Source organism: Manis javanica, chromosome 3, assembly GCF_040802235.1.
Source record: "Manis javanica isolate MJ-LG chromosome 3, MJ_LKY, whole genome shotgun sequence".
Classification (NCBI taxonomy): domain Eukaryota; kingdom Metazoa; phylum Chordata; class Mammalia; order Pholidota; family Manidae; genus Manis; species Manis javanica.
Window position 1 is genome coordinate 179,791,851 of NC_133158.1, and position 23,479 is coordinate 179,815,329.

At 37.1% G+C, this 23,479-nt stretch overlaps 1 protein-coding gene across 18 annotated transcripts in view; it reads left to right on the forward strand.

Moving 5' to 3' along the window:
* The window catches only part of ULK4 (unc-51 like kinase 4), a 735,705-nt gene that overhangs the window by 22,722 nt on the left and 689,504 nt on the right, over positions 1-23,479 (forward strand). For 14 of the 18 annotated variants that reach the window (XR_012129586.1, XR_012129585.1, XR_012129584.1 and 11 more), the window contains 7 exons: positions 83-201; positions 343-412; positions 1,745-1,841; positions 8,750-8,854; positions 12,399-12,459; positions 13,791-13,972; positions 14,851-14,897. Coding sequence is in view for 14 of the 18 variants with exons in the window: in XM_073232503.1 (XP_073088604.1) it covers positions 83-201; positions 343-412; positions 1,745-1,841; positions 8,750-8,854; positions 12,399-12,459; positions 13,791-13,972; positions 14,851-14,897 (681 nt within the window). In the remaining 4 variants the exon portion in view is untranslated. Of the gene's footprint in view, positions 1-24; positions 202-342; positions 413-1,744; positions 1,842-8,749; positions 8,855-12,398; positions 12,460-13,790; positions 13,973-14,850; positions 14,898-23,479 lie in introns of all 18 variants that reach the window. The other 4 variants (XM_073232493.1, XM_073232495.1, XM_073232504.1 and 1 more) reach the window with 3 other exon arrangements.

A 23,479-nucleotide genomic window follows, 5' to 3' on the forward strand; every position in this document is an offset into this window, starting at 1 on the left:
CTTCTAACCTTTTGTTCTACCCAGAAAACTCTAGTGGGTTCAAAAGTAAGTTTGATTGTGTTGGCTTGTTCCTGTTGAGCAGCAGAAATGTGCCGGAGTGTTCTGGAACACAAGATTCCAAGGAGATCTTGCACAGCCCTCCAAGCAGACAAACAAAAGGGGAGAAGAGTGGCCAGCGACTCAGTCACTCTTTCAGGCCTGGTGAGCTTCCATTTGAGCACAGTCCTGTTGCTTAGGTGCTATTTCTGAGACTTTGTGCTGTCTTTCTCTTTAAAGAGAATATCATGCCCTGCTTATCATATTTTTGTTCCTTTATGGATGTGTTTTCCTTTCCTGCCACAGAAAATCCAACTGAGTTGCGGCCTAAGAGTACTGTTGGGGGTCAGTTGAATGAGTCCCTGTTTCTTCTGAGGTATGTAGAATGACTGAAAAGTGAGGAACCCAGGGGAGATGAAAGTTCTTAAAGCTTCTGGTCTCCTGGTGACAAGCCATGTTACGTAGAGATGAAGGACAGGGATATGAACACCTAATTCCGGTTTCACTCTCTGCTGTCAGAGTTATGTGAAGTGCTAGCCAATGGAATATATATTTTACTATGTATTTTTTTTAAAAATTTAAGCAAACTACCTTCTCTTTCTTCTTTATAAAGGTTAAAACATCTTCATTTTGTATTTCCACTTCAAATAGAATTAAATTTAACATGTCAGAAGTCTGGTTTCTTACCGGATAAAAAGACTTATAGAAAAGAACAGATTATTGGGTTTTTCTTTCAATTTTTTTTTTGGAGGCTTAAACAATGCTTATTGATTGAAATAAAAAGATCAGAATGGCACTTTAATGTGATTGAGGCCAATGTATTAAAAAATGTAGTTTGTAAATAATAAGTACTTCAGCTATAGTTTTAGGCTCATAGAGACACAGTTTCATTTAATGACATAGGGGTTATAACGACCAACTAAAATTTCCTGATTTGTTTTACCCATATTTAAATATAAAATACGTTAAATATTATCTGTATACATCTTGGGCATTTTAAATTCATTTAAAAAAACATATAATTTCAGCATATTTTATGAATCAAGTTACTACTTGTTTAATGAATGACTATGTGGAAGTGAGAATCTGATATTTGGGAATTTAAAGGACTTCATTAAATAAGACCCTAGTGATCTCAGTGGAAGAATTTCTTAAAATATTAAAAACTCAAAGTCAGACCCAGGAGGAATGGAGTGACCCACAGAAAATGGCCGCTGTGTGTTAGTGCAGGAGGAATTGTTAGAAAGAGATGCAGATTGGAATTTACTTGTTACTTATCTTAAATAGACTCAAGGTAATTTCCCATTTTCAACATTTTCTAAAATAAATTTTAAATATTTTCTATCCTTTGAAAACTGTATAGTTTATTGTTAATCCTATCTGCACTAGCAGACATTTAAAAAATAATAAAATCAATATTTTAAGGTTTATAGGTAAAATGAAATACTGTAAATGAAAGCATTATAAAATAAGAGCATTAGTAAAACCATAGAATCCATACTTAAAAATAAATTACCTAGGAAATTACTTTAAAAACATCTATAGAAGTAAGTGTCATATAAACACAAAATTTTAACTTTTTATATAATGGAATCACATAGAATCATCATATACTTCATTTTCCATGAGATGTGTTTTTCCCCAGAAAACAGTAAATAGGATAAAGTTTCTGAACTCTGAATAGTGTTAATTGGTGTGTATTTTTCAGTTCTCGTCCTACTCCAAGAACTAGCACTGCAGTGGGGTTAAGTCCTGGTGAGGATATGACTCAGAATTTACCACAGAAGACTTCTCCTTTGACCAAGGTGACCAGAGATGGCATTTTTTTTAACAGCCTTTTTCAGAGACTCAGAAGAATAAGTGCAAGTTGATCTTGCAAAAAATATGTTTGTAATTACAAAACTTGCAATTGTCATCTTTCTCTATTATCACTGGTTTTTCTAGTAAGCACTCACTCATAAGAGAGCTGCTTCATAGTTTTTTTTTTTTTTTGGTAACAACTTTATTGAGATATAGTTGATACACCATGTAATTCACCAATTTAAAAGGTACAGTTCAGGGGCTTTTAGCATCTTCAGAGTTATGCAGCCAGCCCCACAATTTTAAAATGCTTCATCATCCTATGAAGAAGTCTTGTATGCATTAGCAGTCACTCCTCTTTTCCTAATTTCTATCCCCTCTTGCCCTAGAGAACCACTAATCTATTTTCTGCCTTTATAAATTTGCCTGTTCTCAACATTTCATATAAATGAAATAACACAATATGCAATCCTTTGTGACTGGCCTTTTTTGCTTAATATTTCTAAGATTCATCCAAATTGCAGCATGTATCAGTACTATATTCCTTTCTATTGCCAAATAATATTCTATGGTACCATGTTTTATTTTTCCATTCAGTTGATGGACATTTGAGTTGTTTCCACCTTTTGGTGCCATTACCAAATTGTCTTGATTACTGTGGCTTTGTAGTAGAGCTTGAAGTTGGGGAGTGAGATCCCCCCCACTTTATTCTTCCTTCTCAGGATTGATTTGGCTATTCGGGGTCTTTGGTGGTTCCATATGAATTTTAGAACTATACCAGTTCGTTGAAGAATGCTGTTGGTATTTTGATAGGGATTGCATTGAATCTGTAGATTGCTTTAGGCAGGATGGCCATTTTGACAATATTAATTCTTCCTAGCCAAGAGCATGGGATGAGATTCCATTTGTTAGTGTTCTCTTTAATTTCTCTTAAGAGTGTCTGGTAGTTTTCAGGGTATAGGTCTTTCACTTCTTGGTTAGGTTTATTCCTAGGCATTTTATTCTTTTTGATGCCGTGAATGGAATTGTTTTCCTGATTTCTCTTTCTGCTAGTTCATCGTTACTGTATAGGAAAGCAACAGATTTCTGTGTATTAATTTTGTATCCTGCAGCTTTGCTGAATTCAGATATTAGTTCTAGTAGCTTTGGAGTGGAGTCTTTAGGACTTTTTTATGTACAATATCATGTCATCTGCAAATAGTGACAGTTTGACTTCTTCTTTACCAATCTGGATTCCTTGTATTTCTTTGTTTTGTCTGATTGCCATGGCTAGGACCTCCAGTACTATGTTGAATAAAAATGGGGAGATTGGGCATCCCTGTTTTGTTTCTGATCTTAGGTAAAAACCTTTCAGCTTCTCGCTGTTAAGTATGATTTTGGCTGTGGGTTTGTCATATATGGCCTTTATTATGTTGAGGTACTTGCCCTCTATACCCATTTTGTTGAGAGTTCTTATCATGAATGGATGTCGAATTTTGTCAAATGCTTTTTCAGCATCTATGGAGATGATCATGTGGTTTTTGTCCTTCTTTTTGTTTATGTGGTGGATGATGTTGATGGATTTTCGAATGTTGTACCATCCTTGCATCCCTGAGATGAATCCCACTTAGTCATGGTGTATGATCCTCTTGATGTATGTTTGAATTTGGTTTGCTAATAGTTTGTTGAGTATTTTTGCATCTATGTTCATTAGGGATATTGGTCTGTAATTTCCTTTTTTGTGGTGTCTTTGCTTGGTTTTGGTATTAGGGTGATGCTGGCTTCATAGAATGAGTCGGGAAGTAGTCCCTCTTCTTCTATGTTTTTGGAAAACTTTAAGGAGAATGGGAATTATGTCTTCTCTGTATGTCTGATAAAATTCCATGGTAAATCAATCTGGCCTGGGGGTTTTGCTCTTGGGTAGTTTTTTTGATTACCGCTTCAATTTCATTGCTGGTCTGTTTAGATTTTGTGTTTCTTCCTTGGTCAGTCTTGGAAAGTTGTATTTTTCTAGGAAGTTGTCCATTTCTTCTAGGTTTTCCAGTTTGTTAGCATATAGATTTTCATAGTATTTTCTAATGATTCTTTGTATTTCTGTGAGGTCCGTCATGATTTTCCTTTCTCGTTTCTGATTCTGTTGATGTGTGTAGATTCTCTTTTTCTCTTAATAAGTCTGGCTAGGGGTTTATCTATTTTGTTTATTTTCTTGAAGAACCAGCTCTTGGTTTCATTGATTTTTTTCTATTGTTTTATTCTTCTCAATTTTATTTATTTATTCTCTGATCTTTATTATGTCCCTCCTTCTGCTGACTGTGGGCCTCATTTGTTCTTCTTTTTCCAATTTCAATAATTGTGACTTTAGACTATTCATTTGGGATTGTTCTTTAGATAGGCATGGATTGCTATATACTTTCCTCTTAGAACTACTTTCGCTGCGTCCCACAGAAGTTGGGGCTTTGTACTGTTGTTGTCATTTGTGTCCATATATTGCTTGATCTCTATTTTAATTTGGTCATTGATCCATCGATCATTTAGGAGTATGTTGTTAAGCCTCCATGTGTTTGTGAGCCTTTTTGTTTTCTTTGTACAATTTATTTCTAGTTTTATACCTTTGTGGTCTGAGAAGTTGGTTGGTAGAATTTCAATCTTTTTGAATTTACTGAGGCTCTTTTTGTGGCCTAGTGTGTGTTCTCTTCTGGAAAATGTTCCATGTGTACTTCAGAAGAATGTGTATCCTGCTGCGTTTGTGTGTAGAGTTCTGTGGATGTCTATTAAGTCCATCTGTTCTAGTGCGTTGTTCAGTGCCTCTGTGTCCTTACTTATTTTCTGTATGCTGGATCTATCCTTTGGAGTGAGTGGTGTGTTGAAGTCTCCTAAAATGAATGCATTGCATTCTGTTTCCTCCTTTAATTCTGTTAGTATTTGTTTCACATATGCAGGTGCTCCTGTGTTGGGTGCATATATATTTATAATGGTTATATCCTCTTGTTGGACTGACCCCTTTATCATTATGTAATGTCCTTCTTTATCTCTTGTTACTTTCTTTGTTTTGAAGTCTATTTTGTCTGATACTAGTACTGCAACACCTGCTTTTTTCTCCCTATTGTTTGCACGAAATATCTTTTTCCATCACTTGACTTTTAGTCTGTGCATTTCTTTGGGTTTAAGGTGAGTCTCTTGTAAGTAGCATATAGACGGGTCTTGCTTTTTTATCCATTCTATTACTCTGTGTCTTTTGATTGGTACATTCAGTCCATTTACATTTAGGGTGATTATTGAAAGATATGTACTTACTGCCATTGCAAGCTTTATATTCGTGGTTATCAAAGGTTCAAGGGTATCTTCTTTACTATCTAACTTAACTCACTTATTAAGCTATTACAAACACTGTCTGATGCTTCTTTATTTCTCTCCCTTCTTATTCTTCCTCCTTCATTCTTTGTATGTTAGGTGTTTTATTCTGTGCTCTTTTGTGTTTCCTTTGACTGCTTTTGTGTGTAGTTTATTTTATTTTTTGCCTTTAGTTAGTATTTGGTTGGTCTGTTTTCTTTGCTGTGTTTTTATTTTCTCTGGTGACATCTATTTTGCCTTAGGAGTGCTTCCATCTAGAGCAGTCCCTTTAAAATATCCTGTAGAGGTGGTTTGTGGGAGGCAAATTCCCTCAACTTTTGCTTGTCTGGGAATTGTTTAATCTCTCCTTCAAATTTAAATGATAATCGTGTTGGATACAGTATTCTTGGTTCAAGGCCCTTCTGTGTCATTGCATTAAATATATCATGGCGTTCTCTTATGGCCTTTAAGGTTTCTGTTGAGAAGTCTGATGATAGCCTGATGGGTTTTCCTTTGTAGGTGACCTTTTTTCTCTCTCTGGTTGCCTTTAATATTCTGTCCTTGTCCTTGATCTTTCCCATTTTAATTATTATATGTCTTGGTGTTGTCCTCTTGGGTCCCTTGTGTTGGGAGTTCTGTGGGCTTCCATGGTCTGAGCGACTTTTTGGGAAGTTTTCAGCAATTATTTCTTCAAAGACACTTTCTATCCCTTTCTCTCTCTCTTTTTCTTCTGGTACCCTATAATGCAAATATTGTTCCATTTGGATTGTTCACACAGTTCTTTTAGTATTCTTTCATTCCTGGAGATCCTTTTATCTCTCTGTGCCTCAGCTTCTCTGTGTTCCTGTTCTCTCATTTGTATTCCATTAATGGCCTCTTGCACCTCATCTTGTCTGCTCTTAAGTCCCTCCAGAGATTGTTTTGTTTCTGTATTCTCCCTCCTAATATGATCCTTTAGCTCTTGCATATTTCTCTGCAGGTCCATCAGCATGGTTATGACCTTTATTTTGAATTCTTTTTCAGGAAGATTGGTTAAATCTATCTCTCCAGGCTCCTTCTCAGGGGTTGTGTGGGTAATTCTGGACTGGATCAAATTCTCCTGCCTTTTCATGGCTATAGAGGTGGTTGTGGGCAGTTAGCGGGTGTGTTAGCTGGGAGAACAAAGTCCCTTTCTGCTTGCTGGTCACCTTGCTCTCCTCAGAGCAGTTTCTAGTTTTAACTGAGCTGTCACGGGTGGGTCAGCTGTTGAGTGCTCTCCTGCAAGAATGGCAATGCTTGGCGCCCTGTCCTGGCTTCTGTCTGTGCTGGGGTGCTGTGTGCTGGCAGGGCCTCTGAGTCTGGTCTGCACGGCTGTGGAGGAAGCTGTGGGTAGCTGCTGTGGGCATGGCTGCTCTCAGGCCGCTTCCCTGCTATGGCGGGGCTGCTCTGGAGGGGGAATGGATGGGAGGCTGTTTATCACCATGAGGGGCTTCAGAGCTGCACTGCCTCCCAGGGGGCTGGAGCACCAGAATTTCCTTGGGATTCCCAGCTGCTGGGCTGAGTGTGCTGGGATGCTACTGTCCAGCTTTGAGGTCCCTGTCCCTTTAAGACTTTCAAAAAACACTCACTTTTCTTTTGTCCCTGGGGCGCCAGCTGCGGGGACCCGCTCACAGGTTTTACTGTTCCATTTCCCAGATATCCAGCACACCACACGATGTCTGTCTGCCCTCCCGGTGTGGATGACTAGGGCTGGGTATTTAGCAGTCCTGGGCTTCCACTCCATCCCTGCTCCGACTCCTCTCCTCATGCTGGGGAGCTGGGGTGGTGGGGACGCTCGGGTCTGGCTGGGCCGTGACTTGTATCTTACCCCCTTCATGAGATGCTGAGTTCTTGCAGATGTAGATGTAGCCGGGCTGTTGTACTGTATCTTCTGGTCTGTCTTTTAGGAATAGTTGTATTTGTTGCATTTTCAAAAATATATATGGTTTTAGGAGGAGATTTCTGCTGCCCTACTCATGCCACCATCTTGGCCCCTACTCCTCTGTTTTATAACTTTTAAAATGATAGTTTTAAATTCAATACAAAGGTATATAATGTAGATTACTTGGAAAATGTACAACAGAATAAGGAAAACAAAAAATGACTTAGAATTAAATAACTAGAGTTGTTACATTGATTACATTTTCATATCCCTTCTTCTGGTTCTAAACATGTATGTTCATTTTTAAACAAGGGAATACAATTTTATGACTTAATATTTTTATTTAGTTAATGAGCTCTCATTGCAATGTTTCATTACTTTGTTTCTGGGCATTTAATTTTGTTTTTTGCTATTGTGAATGAGATAATAACATTTTTATGACCTGTTATTTGTGCATACATTCACTTTACATATAGAAAGCTTATGTATACTACATTTTCTAATTGGTCTGCCTTACTAATTCTTATATTATTTTAACAATTTTTCCTTTAGCTCATTTTGGATTTTCTTTTAAGTCTTTTGCTGTCTTGGAAGTGCAGTTCTTAAATGTTTTAGAAAAATGTTTTTAAAGAATTCCTCCTTACTTATCCTTTATGTGCTTTTTATGTCTATCTACTATGTTGCAAAGGGACTGTCTTGGTTTCCAGGAACTTTATTAGTTGTGTCTTTTTCCATGCCCCACCTCAGTTTTGGATAATCTCTTTTCCTCATGTTTTGCTTCGCTGGTTTGGTTTCCTCTTTTATTCAGTTTTCTGGTCAATGTTTCAATGTAAATTCTTCATGCATAAATCCTCTTTTTTGTTTGTTGTGAAATACTGAGGCATAGCACTCGGAATAAAAGTTCTGTTTAAGTAAAGCACAAAGAACATCTCAAAGGAATAACTGATGACAAACATCTAGTTATTTATTTTCATTTAGTATCAGCTCCACTTTAACAAGGTTTTATAAAAATATAGGTTTTTAACACTAAGGTAAGAGTACTTAACCCTGAAATTTTTTTATGCTATAATTTTAAGCTCATATTGATTATTCTCTAAGGTAGAAAAAATTAATTAGTGTTTGGTGGATGAAACATAAAAACTGTGCTGATAATTGAAAATCCAGTTTGCCTCATCATAGTTTAGAACATCCAACTATTGGAGATCTGTTTTCTCATCCTAACCAGCCTTTATGGTAAACATGAGCAAGTCACTTTCTCTGAGCTTTGTGTTTTTTACCTGCAAAAATTGGAATATGCCTTATTTTCATTTGATCTTCACAAAAATCCTGTCTATAAAAGTGTTTGGAGTAGCAGTTAATGTACATTGATAAAGGACCTTTTTCAGTGATGTCTTACTCAGCATCTAATTATTTATTTATTTACTTAAATATTTTTTTATTTTGATGTTGTTAATATACAACAACGTTATGCTTACTAGACTCCCGCTATTATCAATTGCCCCCCCCACATGCCCCATTACAGTCACTGTCCATCAGCGTAGTAAGATGCTATAGAATCATTATTTGTATTCTCTCTATATTCTCCCTTTCCCATTCTCCCCTGCCTCCCTGTTATATTATGTGTGCTAATTGTAATCAGCATCTAATTTTTAAAAGCTCTTCATTAATTACAGGAACAAAGTCTAATTTTTGTTCTTGGTTCAGGTTACAAGTGGGCACCTGCGTCAGCAGGCCCTGGAATCCCAGATGAGAGAGCTTATTTACACAGACTCTGATCTCCTTGTCACTCCGATTATTGACAACCCAAAGGTGAGGAAGATGCCTTAATGACTGAGGGCTGTGGTGTAGACTTCACTGATAGCTGAAACCTGGATGATATTTTCATTCCAAATATTCTTCACCTCATTTTCTTTCCTGTTCCTCTGTTGATTGCCTTATTTCACTCCTGCCTCATGTCTGCATTTCTAACTTCCGCTCTATCCATCACCCTCTCCTCTTCCTGCATTGCTGTCCATTTCATCAGAGTGCTGATTTTTCTTCCCATGGGCTAAGGAGTACTTGCTGACTTCAGCCCTCAACCCTCAGACCCCAGTCCCTTAATTTCTCCACAAATACTTGGTTGAATTACTCCAGATCTTCTAGTTGCTTAATGTGTTACAAAGGCAGATGGCAGGGAGCTGCTCACCAGGCTGGGGGAGTGGGTAGATCACACAGAGATCAGCCCCTCTCATAGGCTGTCAGGACTGTAGGGCAGGTGGTGGGGAGACAAGGGGAGCATGGGGAGTCATGGTTCACAGGGTACTTCTAAACCTGTGTAACTTTGGTTGCTTCCAGTCTTCTGGAAAGTAATTCTGTATTACCAGGGGATGAGCAGTACTCCCCTTACAAATAAAATTAGTTTATTGTCCCTTTGTTTTCTGTTGATTTCTAGCCTCTGACACATTCTACCCCTATGCTATATTTTAATTTTCTTCTTTTTTTTATTTTTTATTTTGGTATCATTAATATATAATTACATGAGCAATATTGTGGTTACTAGATTCCCCCCATTATCAAGTCCCCCCCACATACCCCATTACAGTCACTGTGCATCACCATAGTAAGATGCTGTAGAGTCACTACTTTCTTCTCTGTGCTATACTGCCTTCCTCGTGCCCCACCCCCCACATTATGTGTACTAATCATAATGCCCCTTATTCCCCTTCTCTCTCCCTTCCCACCCATCCTTCCCAGTACCTTTCCTTTTGGTAACGTAGTCCATTCTTGGGTTCTGTGAGTCTGTTGCTGTTTTGTTCCTTCAGTTTTTGCTTTGTTCTTATACTTCACAGATGAGTGAAATGATTTGGTACTTGTCTTTCTCCGCCTGGCTTATTTCACTGAGCACAATACCCTCTATCTCCATCCATGTTGTTGCAAATGGTAGGATTTGTTTTCTTCTTATGGCTGAATAATATTCCATTGTGTACATGTACCACATCTTTTTTATCCACTCATCTACTGATGGACACTTAGGTTGCTTCCATTTCTTGGCTATTGTAAATAGTGCTGCAATAAACATAGGGGTGCATATGTCTTTTTCAAACTAGGCTGCTGCATTCTTAGGGTAAATTCCTAGGAGTGGAATTCCTAGGTCAAATGGTATTTCTATTTTAAGTTTTTTTGAGGAACCTCCATGGTGCTTTCCACAATAGTTGAACTATTTACATGCCCACCAGCAGTGTAGGAGGGTTCCTCTTTCTCCACATCCTTGCCAACATTTGTTCTTGTTTGTCTTTTGGATATTGGCCATCTTAACTGGTGTGAGGTGATATCTCATTGTGGTGTTAATTTGCATTTCTCTGATGACTAGTGATGTGGAGCATCTTTTCATGTGTGTAATGGCCATCTGAATTTCTTTGCAGAAGTGTCTGTTCATATATTCCACCCATTTTTTAATTGGATTATTTGCTTTTTGTTTGTTGAGGCACGTGATTTCTTTATATATTTTGGATGTCAACCCCTTGTTGGATATGTCATTTATGAATATATTCTCCCATACTGTCAGATGCCTTTTTGTTCTGCTGATGGTGTCCTTTGCTGTACAGAAGGTTTTTAGTTTGATATAGTCCCACTTGCTCATTTTCACTTTTGTTTCCCTTGCCTTGGGAGATAGGTTCATGAAAAAGTTGCTCATGTTTATATTCAAGAGATTTTTGCGTATGTTTTCTTCTAAGAGTTTTATGGTTTCATGACTTTAATTCAGGTCTTTGATCCATTTCAATTTTCTTCTTTTTTAATGTCTTTTTAAAATTTAAGATGGCTTCTTTTCATCTTATTAGGGAATATTACTATAGTTCAGAACAAATGGGATTTTGGGTGCATATTTATTTACTAGGTAGAGAACATTTAATATAGATTACCCAACTATTCCTTATAATGGAGCTAATTTATGATTTAAGATGTGTGGCACAGTAACTGTGTTATGCCAAATTTAACACATAATGGGGTATTTTCTCAGTGGACCTTCTACAACAATTTGCCATACCCTTTGATCATATTCTCTCTCTATTTCCTTATTTCTTCTTATAACCTCACTTAATTACTTTTTGGAAGCCTTAGTAGAAATTATTTTTAACATTTAATTTTGGACTATTTTTAGACTTACAGAAAAGGTTAAAAATTGTAGAGTTCCTTTATACATTTTACACCGCTTCTTCTAATGTTCACATTTACAGGACTGTAGTTTGGTTAGTGACACCAGGGAATTAACGGTGATTTCCCTGTGGTGTGGTGCTATTAACTAAACTGCCAAATGCTTGTGAATTTTACCAGTTCTGCCACTGATGTCCTTTTTCTGTTACAGGATCCCATGTTTGTTGTTATGCCTACTTACTCTCCTACCATCTGTCCTTGTTTTTCATGGCTGTTTGGTAATTTCCCAGTCTCTCCTTCTCTTCTGTGATGCTGACACTTTAAAGAGTACTGGCCAGGTCTTTTGTAGGATGTCCCTCAATTTGCATTTGTCTAAGGTTTCTCGTGGTCAGGATTAGGTTATGCATCTTTGGCAAGAACATTACCAGCAAAGACTTTAAAAAAATGCTCTGTAGAGAGGTTTTGGAGAAGTTAGACTTAGAAATGATGGTTGAATTGTTTAATAAAAAACTCAAGATGTTCCAAACTCATGGATCCAACTACATGTTTACTTTGTTCAAAAAAAATCACGTACTTTCCTACTCATGCTGTTTAGAGGCTTCCTGGAATGGTGCGTTCTCTAAGTCAACCACCATGTCCTGACTGTTCTTCAGGAACCCTGTCCTGACCACATAAACCTACAGTTGTTGCATTCTCTCATTTTTTAGAAAAATTTCTGTGAAATGTTTTGTTTGTAATTACATCCTGCCTGTTTTGCGCTGTTAATTAAATTAAAAGAATTGTTTAACAAATGTTTGTTTTATCTTCCCAGACTATCAGCTCCTTGACAGTAGGATCATGTCTTTTGTATCTTCCTGCCCCCCTTAGCACTTAAACATAGTGCCTCACCTGGCAGGCATTTGGTAAATACATGTTGAATGACCAGGTTTTTAACCTAGAGGTAAATTAGCTTGAGAGTAACCCAAGACAGGGTGACTCTTTCCCATGAAGATTTATTTTATTGCAGAAAGCAATTCAGATATTTAGTTTTACAAATTATAGTTTATATTTGTATATTTTAATCTGAAAGGGCTCTGTTGAATTCTTACTCTTTTTGATAAAAAATTTTACAGCATTCTTTTCTGTCCTCATTGATTATAAATCTGATATAGGGATATATTGAGATAGCTATCTTAAAAGGAGAATCAAAGGTATTTTTTTACATTTGTTTTTCTAACTACAGATAATAAAACAACCTCCAACTAAATTTGATCCAAGAATATTGCATCTACCAGCACATTCAGGTAGGACCCAAAAGGGCTTATCAAACAAATATTACTCTTGGCAGACAGATACAAATATGAAACTTAATAATAAATGGAATATATTATTTATAAATAGCTAAATTTTTATTTTGTTTCCCCAACTGACTATTGTCTTGGGGCAGTGTTCTGTAAATTATAAACAACCTGTAATCCATTTGTGTCAGCCTTTGACCTTTCTCAGCTGACTCTGAGCTTCCCCTATACTCTTGTGGGTGGGAAAGTTCCTATAAAGCTTGGTGAGTTTTCCTGTGAAATGAGTGGTTCATTCTCCTGCCCTTCCCCTTGTAGAGCCAGTTGAGTTTCCAATATTCCCAGTGCTTGTGGGTGTAGAGGGCTGGAGGCCACAATGAAGAATCAAGATTCTGTGTGAGGGAGCAGGGCAGCTGAGAAGGGGTCAGACGGTTCACTTTTTGGGGATGGTGTGTGAATGGAGAAACTTAAAATATTTTTATGTTTTCTTTCTCCTAGGGTGGACTTCAAAAATTTTTAATACCTTAAGTTTTGATGTATTTTGTTTGTTAAGTTATATTTTAAGTTAAGCTAGATCTAGAAAAAATTATTTATCACAGGGAGAGTAGAATCTGTTATTTGAAATAAAATCAAAATAAATTCAACGTAAAATATGTTCAAAATGAAATGAACTGTCAAGTAGAACCACTATTTATGCAAACCTTGAAGATTATTACCTCAAAGTAATATTTGTTCCCTTTTCACCTTTACTTTGAGGTTATTTTAGGAAATTATTATTATACCTTATTTTGTTTAAAGATGGAGATTAGCTGAGGCTATGTTAATTTTAGAAGGCATCTCATTTTCCAGTTTTTGTCCTTTGTTTCTATAGGGATTTGGAGGTGGCACTTCTAATTGATTTCAGCCATCATATTAACCTGGTTTTATTGAACGGTAATATCATTGGAACTTCTTGAACAACTGTAAAATTTTGGCTTTTCCAGTACTTTGGGAAAAAAAAATCAAAGGCTATCTTGATTTTTCATAACATAATTTTATTTAACTTAGCATTTTGTTATATTATCAGTCACAGAATAATTTGTTAAGCATCTGCCTCCTTTTTTTAGCATAATTTTCCATTGACATAGTTAAAAAGTCTCTGGGTCGGAAAAGAAATGAGTACAGAAGAGTGAATGAAAGTAGTGTCATCTTTGGAGGAGTTTTGGTTTTGACAGTGTTAAGTTAGTATTTTCATTGTCCCCATCTTAGCTGTTGAATTCTGTATTCAATATTCTCTTGTAATGTTTTCAGCAATTCTTTCTCACATGACACCCACTTCTAATATTGTCTTTCCTCCTCAGTGGATAAATTAGTATTTATAAAAGACCAAGATTGGAATGACTTTTTGCTGCAAGTGTGCTCACAGATCGACTCCACTGAGAGGAGCATGGGGGCCTCCCGGGCTAAGCTGAATCTCTTGTGCTATTTGTGCACGGTCACTGCTCACAGGGACGTGGCCACCAGGCTCATCCATTCCCCCCTGGTAGGTAGCTAAGCTGTAAAGTAGACTCTTTTCATGGTCCTTGTAGCATGCCTTCTGCACATAACTCTTTTATTTCTGTAGAGATTAAAACAAGTGCTAAAATACTGATATGATTACAATGGGAAAAAAATGATTTATCAAGATAATAGGTTTGCCAAAATTATCCTCTTTTTAATCCTTAGGTCCAAAAGCAGTTGAACACACAGTGATTTTGACCTTCTTTTGTAATACTCTGGTTTGCATTTTATGTTAACTTGTGATAATTATAAGATATTTTTCATCTCTGAAATCATAGGGCAGGACTTCTTCATCAGCTACAAGGATGAGCTGCTCCTGTGAGAGTAGGGGCTCCTTTATGGGGTCGACCTGGTGAATGCTAAGGTTTCTGATGTGACACTGAAGAGAGATTTTTGTTTCTGAGACATTTGTTTTTCTTTTTCTCCTGATGATCTTTCTTGTACTGTCTTCGTTTGTTGGTAAAACCATGGGAATTTGAGAGAGCTTTTGACATCATCATCAGGAGTTACGGAGGTCTCGGGCATTTTCCATCTCGAGTCCTCACTTGGGAACTGGCTTAAAAAAATTTAATTTCATTTGCCTCTGGAATAGTATTAACATTACTTATTTGGTACTGGGTTTGTGTTTGTGGGATGATGAGGGTACATTCAGGGAAAACAACTGGATAGGAGAACTGGAAGTTCCTGGTCTTAATTTTCACTTTTACCTTATTCAGAAGATGCTTTTGCATCTTTGTGAATAATTACATCCTTTGTGCAGGATTCACATTTCAGTTCAGTATAGGTCTAATTTGTTAATTTAGTGCTCCCTATTCTCTGTTGTCTCATGAATAAAATGTACATCTTAATTTTTTATTCTAGTTCCAGTTGTTAATCCAGCATTTACGAATAGCTCCAAACTGGGATATGTAAGTAACATTCATACTTTAATGAATCATTGTGTATCATTTTATTAGGTAGTTAAAACATGTTTATCAGAAGCACATAGTCATATGTACTTATCAGAAAATACTCTGAAATAATGATGACTGACTCACAGGCAATTTCTATAGATGTCCCAATTGTAATTTTAAAAGATTTCAAAAGTGTCCTTATTGTAATACTATAAATGTAATTTTAGGATTTTATAAACTACATCTGTTTATAAACTATTTAGAAACTTGTATCAACTGTGACTCTTTTGAGTATTCTTTCATCAAATGCTTTATACTTCATTCCCTGTGTTTTAATCTAGCTATGTTTCTGAAGCAGTTTCCCTCACCACTACAGCTTTTCCTTCTACATGTAGTGCAAGCTTCCTTCTGACGTTATTTGAAATCTAATGGGATCATCATCTGTGAGCTCCTGATGGAAGGTTTTGTACTCATTATGGAGGCAAATGTCATGGTGAAAAGCACATTAGATAAAGTGTTAGGAGACTCTGGGCTTCAGTTGCCGATGAGACTTGGCCAGATGATGAAATTGCATAGGCTTCAGATTCAGACAGACCAATGCGGATCACAGATCTGCCCTTTGGATACATTGCTTTAACTGCCGAACCTCAGCTTCCTCATCTGTAAATTGGGAATAGTGTAGATTTTTGGTAATAATTAAATTTTGAGTGAGATAATATGAAATACCTTGCACAGTTTTTTGTGGGTACTTAGTATATGTTGGGGTGTGGAACTTGAGTTGGTATTATCACTTCTGCTTATGTTACATTATTGTTAAGAGGAGTACATGAAAACATGAAGGTGAAGGGGTTGTGTGGAATGTGGTAGTGGTGAGATAGTAATTATTGCCTGTTGGCAAATATGGGGCAAACAGATGTTCATAAAATGCTTTTTCGGATAATTATTCTTAGGCGTCTTCTAATGTTACCCTTCCAGAGTAAAATCTAGCATTATAAAATAGGAGTTTTAGGTAATTATGAGCATGTAAAACTTTGAGAAGGTTTGTGGTATGCTCACTAAAGAGAAACCAACAAAATCTAACACTACAGCTAAAACATATTCTTGGAGTGCCCCCTGCTGACATTAAAAAATAGGTACTTTTAATCCTTTCTAAGTACTATTTTTCCTTTTTTTTTTTAAGATCATAGTTCAATTTTAAAAGAGTTTTGATTTGAGGAAATCATAAATAGTAAGGAGACAAGTCCTCTCTTGGAGCCTTTTTTTTTTCTCCCTTCAAACTCCACTTCTTCCATGGGGGCTCCTCTGACTGAGGTCATAGACCTTGATAACATGTGGATGAGGGTCTATAATGTAGCTTGGGAGATAATCACTGTTGAAATAGATATGCTAATTCCTTGGCTTTGTTCAGCATATAGTGAAGCAAAATAGAATAACATGAAGTGGTTTTATGTTTCTCTTATGCTTATAACATTTTATGTATTTTTCAATGTTGTTAATATTTATCCAAGATATTTTTTAAGATATGCCTTTTTCTGTATGCTGTGAATGTCTGATCATTTTCTTTACCATGTTCCCTATTTTTGGATAGCATTGTGATAATGTAGCAATATATTTATGAATGTTTTTGTGCTTAAATCTTTGTGCCTCCTTTTTGTATGGGGTAGATTCATAGAATGAATGGGTAGGGTAGAAGGCAATAAATATTTTTGTGACTTGTGACAAATTGCTAAGATGCTTTTCAGAAACATTGCATTCATTTCTAGTCAAAGTGTATGATAATGCCGTTTTGTTAGAACTTTGATCAGTGCATACATATAAAGTTTATTTCTGTTTTTAAAATTTTGGTATCATTAATATACAATTACATGAGCAACATTGTGGTTACTAGATTCCCCCCATTATCAAGTCCCCCCCACATACCCCATTACAGTCACTGTCCATCAGCATAGTAAGATGCTATAGAGCCACTACTTGTCTATAGCACTGTTATACTGCCTTCCCCGTGCCCCACCCCCCACATTATGTGTGCTAACCGTAATGCCCCTTATTCCCCTTCTCCCTCCCTTCCCACCCATCCTTCCCAGTACCTTTTCTTTTGGTAATGTAGTCCATTCTTGGGTTCTGTGAGTCTGTTGCTGTTTTGTTCCTTCAGTTTTTGCTTTGTTCTTATACTTCACAGATGAGTGAAATGATTTGGTACTTGTCTTTCTCCGCCTGGCTTATTTCACTGAGCACAATACCCTCTATCTCCATCCATGTTGTTGCAAATGGTAGGATTTGTTTTCTTCTTATGGCTGAATAATATTCCATTGTGTACATGTACCACATCTTCTTTATCCACTCATCTACTGATGGACACTTAGGTTGCTTCCATTTCTTGGCTATTGTAAATAGTGCTGCAATAAACATAGGGGTGCATATGTCTTTTTCAAACTAGGCTGCTGCATTCTTAGGGTAAATTCCTAGGAGTGGAATTCCTAGGTCAAATGGTATTTCTATTTTAAGTTTTTTTGAGGAACCTCCATGGTGCTTTCCACAATAGTTGAACTATTTACATGCCCACCAGCAGTGTAGGAGGGTTCCTCTTTCTCCACATCCTTGCCAACATTTGTTCTTGTTTGTCTTTTGGATATTGGCCATCTTAACTGGTGTGAGGTGATATCTCATTGTGGTGTTAATTTGCATTTCTCTGATGACTAGTGATGTGGAGCATCTTTTCATGTGTGTAATGGCCATCTGAATTTCTTTGCAGAAGTGTCTGTTCATATATTCCACCCATTTTTTAATAGGGTTATTTGCTCTTTGGGTGTTGAGGTGTGTGAGTCCTTTATATATTTTGGATGTTAACTCCTTGTTGGATATGTCATTTACAAATATATTCTCCCATACTGTAGGATTCCCTTTTATTCTGCTGATGGTGTCCTTTGCTGTACAGAAGCTTTTTAGCATGATGTAGTCCCATTTGTTCATTTTTTATTATTTTTCCCTTCCTGAGGTGATGTGATCAGGAAAAAGTTGCTCATGTTTATATTCAAGAGATTTTTCCCTATGTTTTCTTCTGTGAGGTTTGTGGTTTCATGACTTACGTTCAGGTCTTTGATCCATTTTGAGTTTATTTTTGTTTATGGGGTTAGACAGTAATCCAGTTTCATTCTCTTACATGTAGCTGTCCAGTTTTGCCAACACCAGCTGTTGAAGAGGCTGTCATTTCCCCATTGTATGTCCATGGCCCCTTTATCGTATATTAATTGACCACATATGCTTGGGTTTATATCTGCGCTCTCTATTCTGTTCCATTGGTCTATGGGTCTGTTCTTGTGCTAGTACCAGATTGTTTTGATTACTGTGGTTTTTAGTAGACCTTGAAGTAGGGGAGCATAATCCCCTCAGCTTTATTCTTCCTTCTCAGGATTACTTTGGCTATTCAGGGTCTTTTTTGGTTCCATATGAATTTCAGAACTATTTTCTCTAGTTTGTTGAAGAATGCGGTTGGTATTTTGATAGGAATTGCGTCCAATCTGTCGATTGCTTAAGGCAGTATGACCATTTTGACAATATTAGTTCTTCCTATCCATGAGCATGGGATCCATTTCCATTTATTGCTATCTTCTTTAATTTCTCTAAAGAGTGTCTTGTAGTTTTCAGAGTATAGTTCTTTCACTTCCTTGGTTAGGTTTATTCCTAGGTATTTTATTCTCTTGATACAATTGTGAATGGAATTGTTTTCCTGATTTCTCTTTCTGCTAGTTCATCGTTAGTGTATAGGAATGCAACAGATTTCTGTGTATTAATTTTGTATCCCACAATGTTACTGAATTCAGATATTAGATCTAGTAGTTTTGGAGTGGAGTCTTTAGGGTTTTTTATGTACATTATCATGTCATCTGTAAACAGGGACAGTGTTTGACTTCTTCCTTGCCAGTCTGGATGCCTTTTATTTCTTTGTGTTGTCTGATTGCTATGGCTAGGACCTCCAGAAGTATGTTGAATAAAAGTAGGAGAGTGGGCATCCTTCTCTTGTTCTCCATCTTAAGGGAAAAGCTTTCAGCTTCTTGCTGTTAAGTATGATATTGACTGTGGGTTTGTCATATATGGCCTTTATTATGTTGAGGTTCTTGCCCTCTATACCCATTTTGTTGAGAGTTTTTATCATGAATGGGTGTTGAATTTTGTCAAATGCTTCTTCAGCATCTATGGAGATGATCATGTGTTTTTTGTCCTTTTTGTGAATGTGGTGGATTTTGTTGATGAATTTTCAAATGTTATACCATCCTTGCATCCCATGAATGAATCCCTCTTGGTCATTCTGGATATCTTTTTGGTGTATTTTTGAATTCGGTTTGCTAATATTTTGTTGAGTATTTTTGCATCTATGTCAATCAGGGATATTGGTCTGTAATTTTCTTTTTTTGTGGTATCTTTGCCTGGTTTTGGTAGTAGAGTGATGCTGGCCTCATAGAATGAGTTTGGGAGTATTCCCTCCTTTTTTACTTTTTTGATAACTGCGGAGTATGGGTATTAGATCTTTCCTAAACTTTTGATAAAATTCAGCAGTGAAACCTTGTGGTTCAGGGGTTTTGTTCTTAGGTAGTTTTTTGATTACCAATTCAATTTCCTTGCTTGTAATTGGTGTATTTAGATGTTCTTTTTCTTCCTGTGTCAGCCTTGGAAGGTTGTATTTTTCTACAATGTTGTCCATTTCGCTTAGGTTATCCAGTTAGTTAGTATATAGATTTTCATAGTATTCTCTAATAATTCTTTGTATTTCTGTGGTGTCTGTAGTGATTTTTCCATTCTCATTTCTTGTTCTGTTTCTGTGTGTAGACTCTTTTTTCTTGATAACGCTGTCTAAGGGTTTATCTATTTTGTTTATTTTCTTGAAGAACCAGATCCTGCTTTCATTGATTGTCTCTATTGTTTTATTCTTCTTGATTATATTTATGTCTGCCATCATTTTTTTATGTGTCTCCTTCTACTGATTTTGGGTCTCTTTTGTTCTTCCTTTTCTAGTTTCATTAATTGTCAGTTTAGACTGTTCATTTGGGATTTTTCTTCTTTCCTGAGGTAGGCCTGTATTGCAGTATACTTCCCGCTTAGCATGGCCTTCGCTGCATCCCACAGATTTGGTGGTGTTGAATTATTGTTGTCATTTGTCTTCATATATTGCTTGATCTCTGTTTTTATTTGGTCATTGATTCTTTGATTATATAGGAGCATGTTATTAAGCCTTCATGTGTTTGTAGGCTTCTTCATTTTCTTTGTGTAATTTATTTCTAGTTTCATACCTTTGTGATCGGATAAGCTGGTTATTATAATTTCAGTCTTTTTTTATTTACTGAGGCTCTTTTTGTGGCCTAGTATATGATCTATTATTGAAAATGTTCCATGTGTACCTGAGAAGAATGTATATCCTGTTGCTTTTGGATGGAGTGTTCTGTAGATATCCATTAGGTCCATCTGTTCTAATACCCTGTTCAGTGCCTCTGTCTCTTTACTTATTTTCTGTGTGGTTGATCTGTCCTTTGGAGTGACTGGTGTGTTGAAGTCTCCTAAGGTGAATGCATTGCATTCTGTTAGTATTTGTTTCACATATGTAGGTGATCCTTTGTTGGGTGCATAGATATTTATAATAGTTATATCCTCTTGTTGGACTGACCCCTTTATCATTATGTAATGTCCTTCTTTGTCTCTTGTTACTGTCTTTGTTTTGAAGCCTATTTTGTCTGATACAAGTACTTCAACTCCTGCTTTTTTCTCCCTATTAGTTGCATGAAATATCTTTTTCCATCCCTTTACTTTCAGTCTGTATATGTCTTTGGGTTTGAAGTGAGTCTCTTGTAGGCAGCCTATAGATGAGTCTTATTTTTTTTGTCCATTCAGTGACTCTGTGTCTTTTGATTGGTGCATTCAGACCATTTACATTTAGGGTGATTATTGATAGGTATGTACTTATTGCCATTGAACGCTTTAGATTCATGGTTACCAAAGGTTCAAGGGTAATTCCCTTAGTATCTAACAGTCTAATTTAAGTCACTTATTATGCTGTTATAAACACAACCTGAAGGTTCTTTTTTTTCCCTCCTTTTTCTTCCTCCTCCATTCTTTATATATTAGGTATCATATTCTGTATTCTTTGTCTCTCCCCTGATTGACTTTGGGAGTAGTTGATTTGATTTTACATCTGCTTAGTAATTAATTGTTCTACTTTGCTGTGGTTTTATTTCCCCTGGTGACAGCTATTTAGCCTTAGGAATACTTCCATCTATAGTAATTCCTCCAAAATGCACTGTAGACGTGGTTTGTGGGAGATAAATTCTCTCAGCTTTTGCTAATCTAAAAATTGTTTAATCCCCCCTTCAGATTTAAGTGATAACCTTGCTGCGTATAGTATTCTTGGTTCAAGGCCCTTCTTTTTCATTGCGTTTAATATATCGTGCCTCTCCTTTCTGGCCTGTAAGGTTTCTGTTGAGAAATCTGATGATAGCCTTATGGGTTTTCCTTTGTATGTAATCCTTTTTCTCTCTCTAGCTGCTTTTAAAAGTCTGTCTTTATCCTTGATCTTGGCATTTTAATTATTATGTCTTGATGTTCTCTTGCTTGGGTGCCTTATGTTGGGAGATCTGTGCACCTCCATGGCCTGAGAGATGATCTCCTTCCCCAGTTTAGGGAAATTTTCAGCAATTATCTCCTCAGTGACACTTTCTATCCCATTTTTTCTCTCTCCTTCTTCTGGTACCCCTATAATATGAATATTGTTCCATTTGGATTAGTCACAGTTCTCTCAATATTCTTTCATTCTTAGAAATCCTTTTTTCTCTCTGTGCCTCAGCTTCTTTGTATTCCTCTTCTCTAATTTCTATTCCATTTATCATCTCTTTCAACAGTATCTAATCTGCTTTTTAATCACTTCATTATATGTTTCATTTCAGATATGGAATTTCTTAATGATTGAAGCTCCATCTTAAATTAGTTCCTGAGTTCTTGAATATTTTTCTGCAGTTCCATAAGCGTGTTTATGGTTTTTATTTTGAACTCCCTTTCAGGAAGATTTGTGAGTTCAGTTTCATTTGGCCCTTTTTCTGGGGTTTGTGAGAGTTTGGTCTGAACTAGGTTCCTTTGACGTTTCATATTTCTGTGTGGTGCCCACTAGTGCCCAGAAGCTTCAGTCTCTGGAGCTGCTCAGCCCCTACAGTGAGGCTGTGGGTCATAGGGAGCAGAGCTGGTGCCCAGCAGGAGGAAAGAGCTGTTTCCTGCTTCCCGGCTGCAGTGCCTGAATCCAGTGTCAGAGCCAGTGGGCTGAGCACACATGTAAGCCTCTGTGCTGTGTGTCTCTAGCTGCTGTAGGCAGGGCCTCCCTCTGGCTGACCTGACACCCGCGCAGTGACTGCCAGTTTGTGAGCTGGTGCTGGAAGACCAGGAGGAAAGCACAGCTGGCTGTGTATCACAGTGGGGGACTCGGAGCTGTGTAGGCAGCCAGGGGGATGGAGTACCTGAAATTCCTCAAAGTTCCCAACCTGCTGGGCAGAGCCCACCCAAACAACCTTGTCCACCTATCCCTTCTCCCGCACAGCAAGTCCGTGCAAATCCCGCTCCTTCAGCAGCCCTCTCGCTGCTAGGAAGCCTCTCAGACCACCCGCCTTTCCTTTGTCCCTGAGCGACTGAATGTGGATCCCTGTTCTCCACAAATGGTTGGAATCTCAGTCTCTCAAGCACTTTGCCTGTCCCAGCTCCCCAAGCCCACCAACCTCCAGAGCCCCATGCAATGTAGGTTTGTGCTCCAAAGCACATCTCCATGGCTGGGTGCTCTGTTTCGTGAGGTCTGTTCTGTTTTCCAGGTGTATGCAGTCTGGTGCAACCTTCTTTCCTGTTGCTGTTTTAGGGTTAGTTGTGTTAACTATATTTTCATACTATGTGTGGTTTTGGGAGGCATTCTCTGTCTCACTCTCATGTGAGTATCAATCTCACATATAAAGTTTTTTTTTGATGCAGTTCTATTTATTTTTGTTTTTATTGCCTTTGCTTGATGAGACAGATCCCCCCAAAATATTACTAACAGCAGTGTACATGAGCTTACTGCCCATGTTTTCTTCTAGTAGTTTTATGGCTTTAGTCTTCCATTTAAATCTTTTACCCATTTCACTTTTGAATATGGTATAAGAAAGTGGTCCAGTTTTATTGTTTTGCATATAATTGTCTAGTTTTCCCAACACCATTTATTGAAGGCACTTTTTCCCATTGTATATACTTCTTTCCTTGGTGAGGATTGACTGACTAGATAAACATGGGTTTATTTCTGGATCCTGTATCATTGATCTACATATCTGTTTTTGGGCCAATACCATACTCTTTGACTAACTAAATAAGCCCTAGTATAGTTTGAATTCAGGGAATGAAGTGCTTCCAACTTTGTTCTTTCTCAAGATTACTTTGGCTATTTGGGGTCTTCTATGGTTTGATATAAATTTTTAGGAATATTTGATCTAATTCTGTGAAAAATTCCATTGGTATTTCAATAGGGACTATATTATTCTGTAGATTGCTTTGGTTGGTAAAGGACATTTTAACAATATTAATTCATCCAATCCATGAATGTGGTA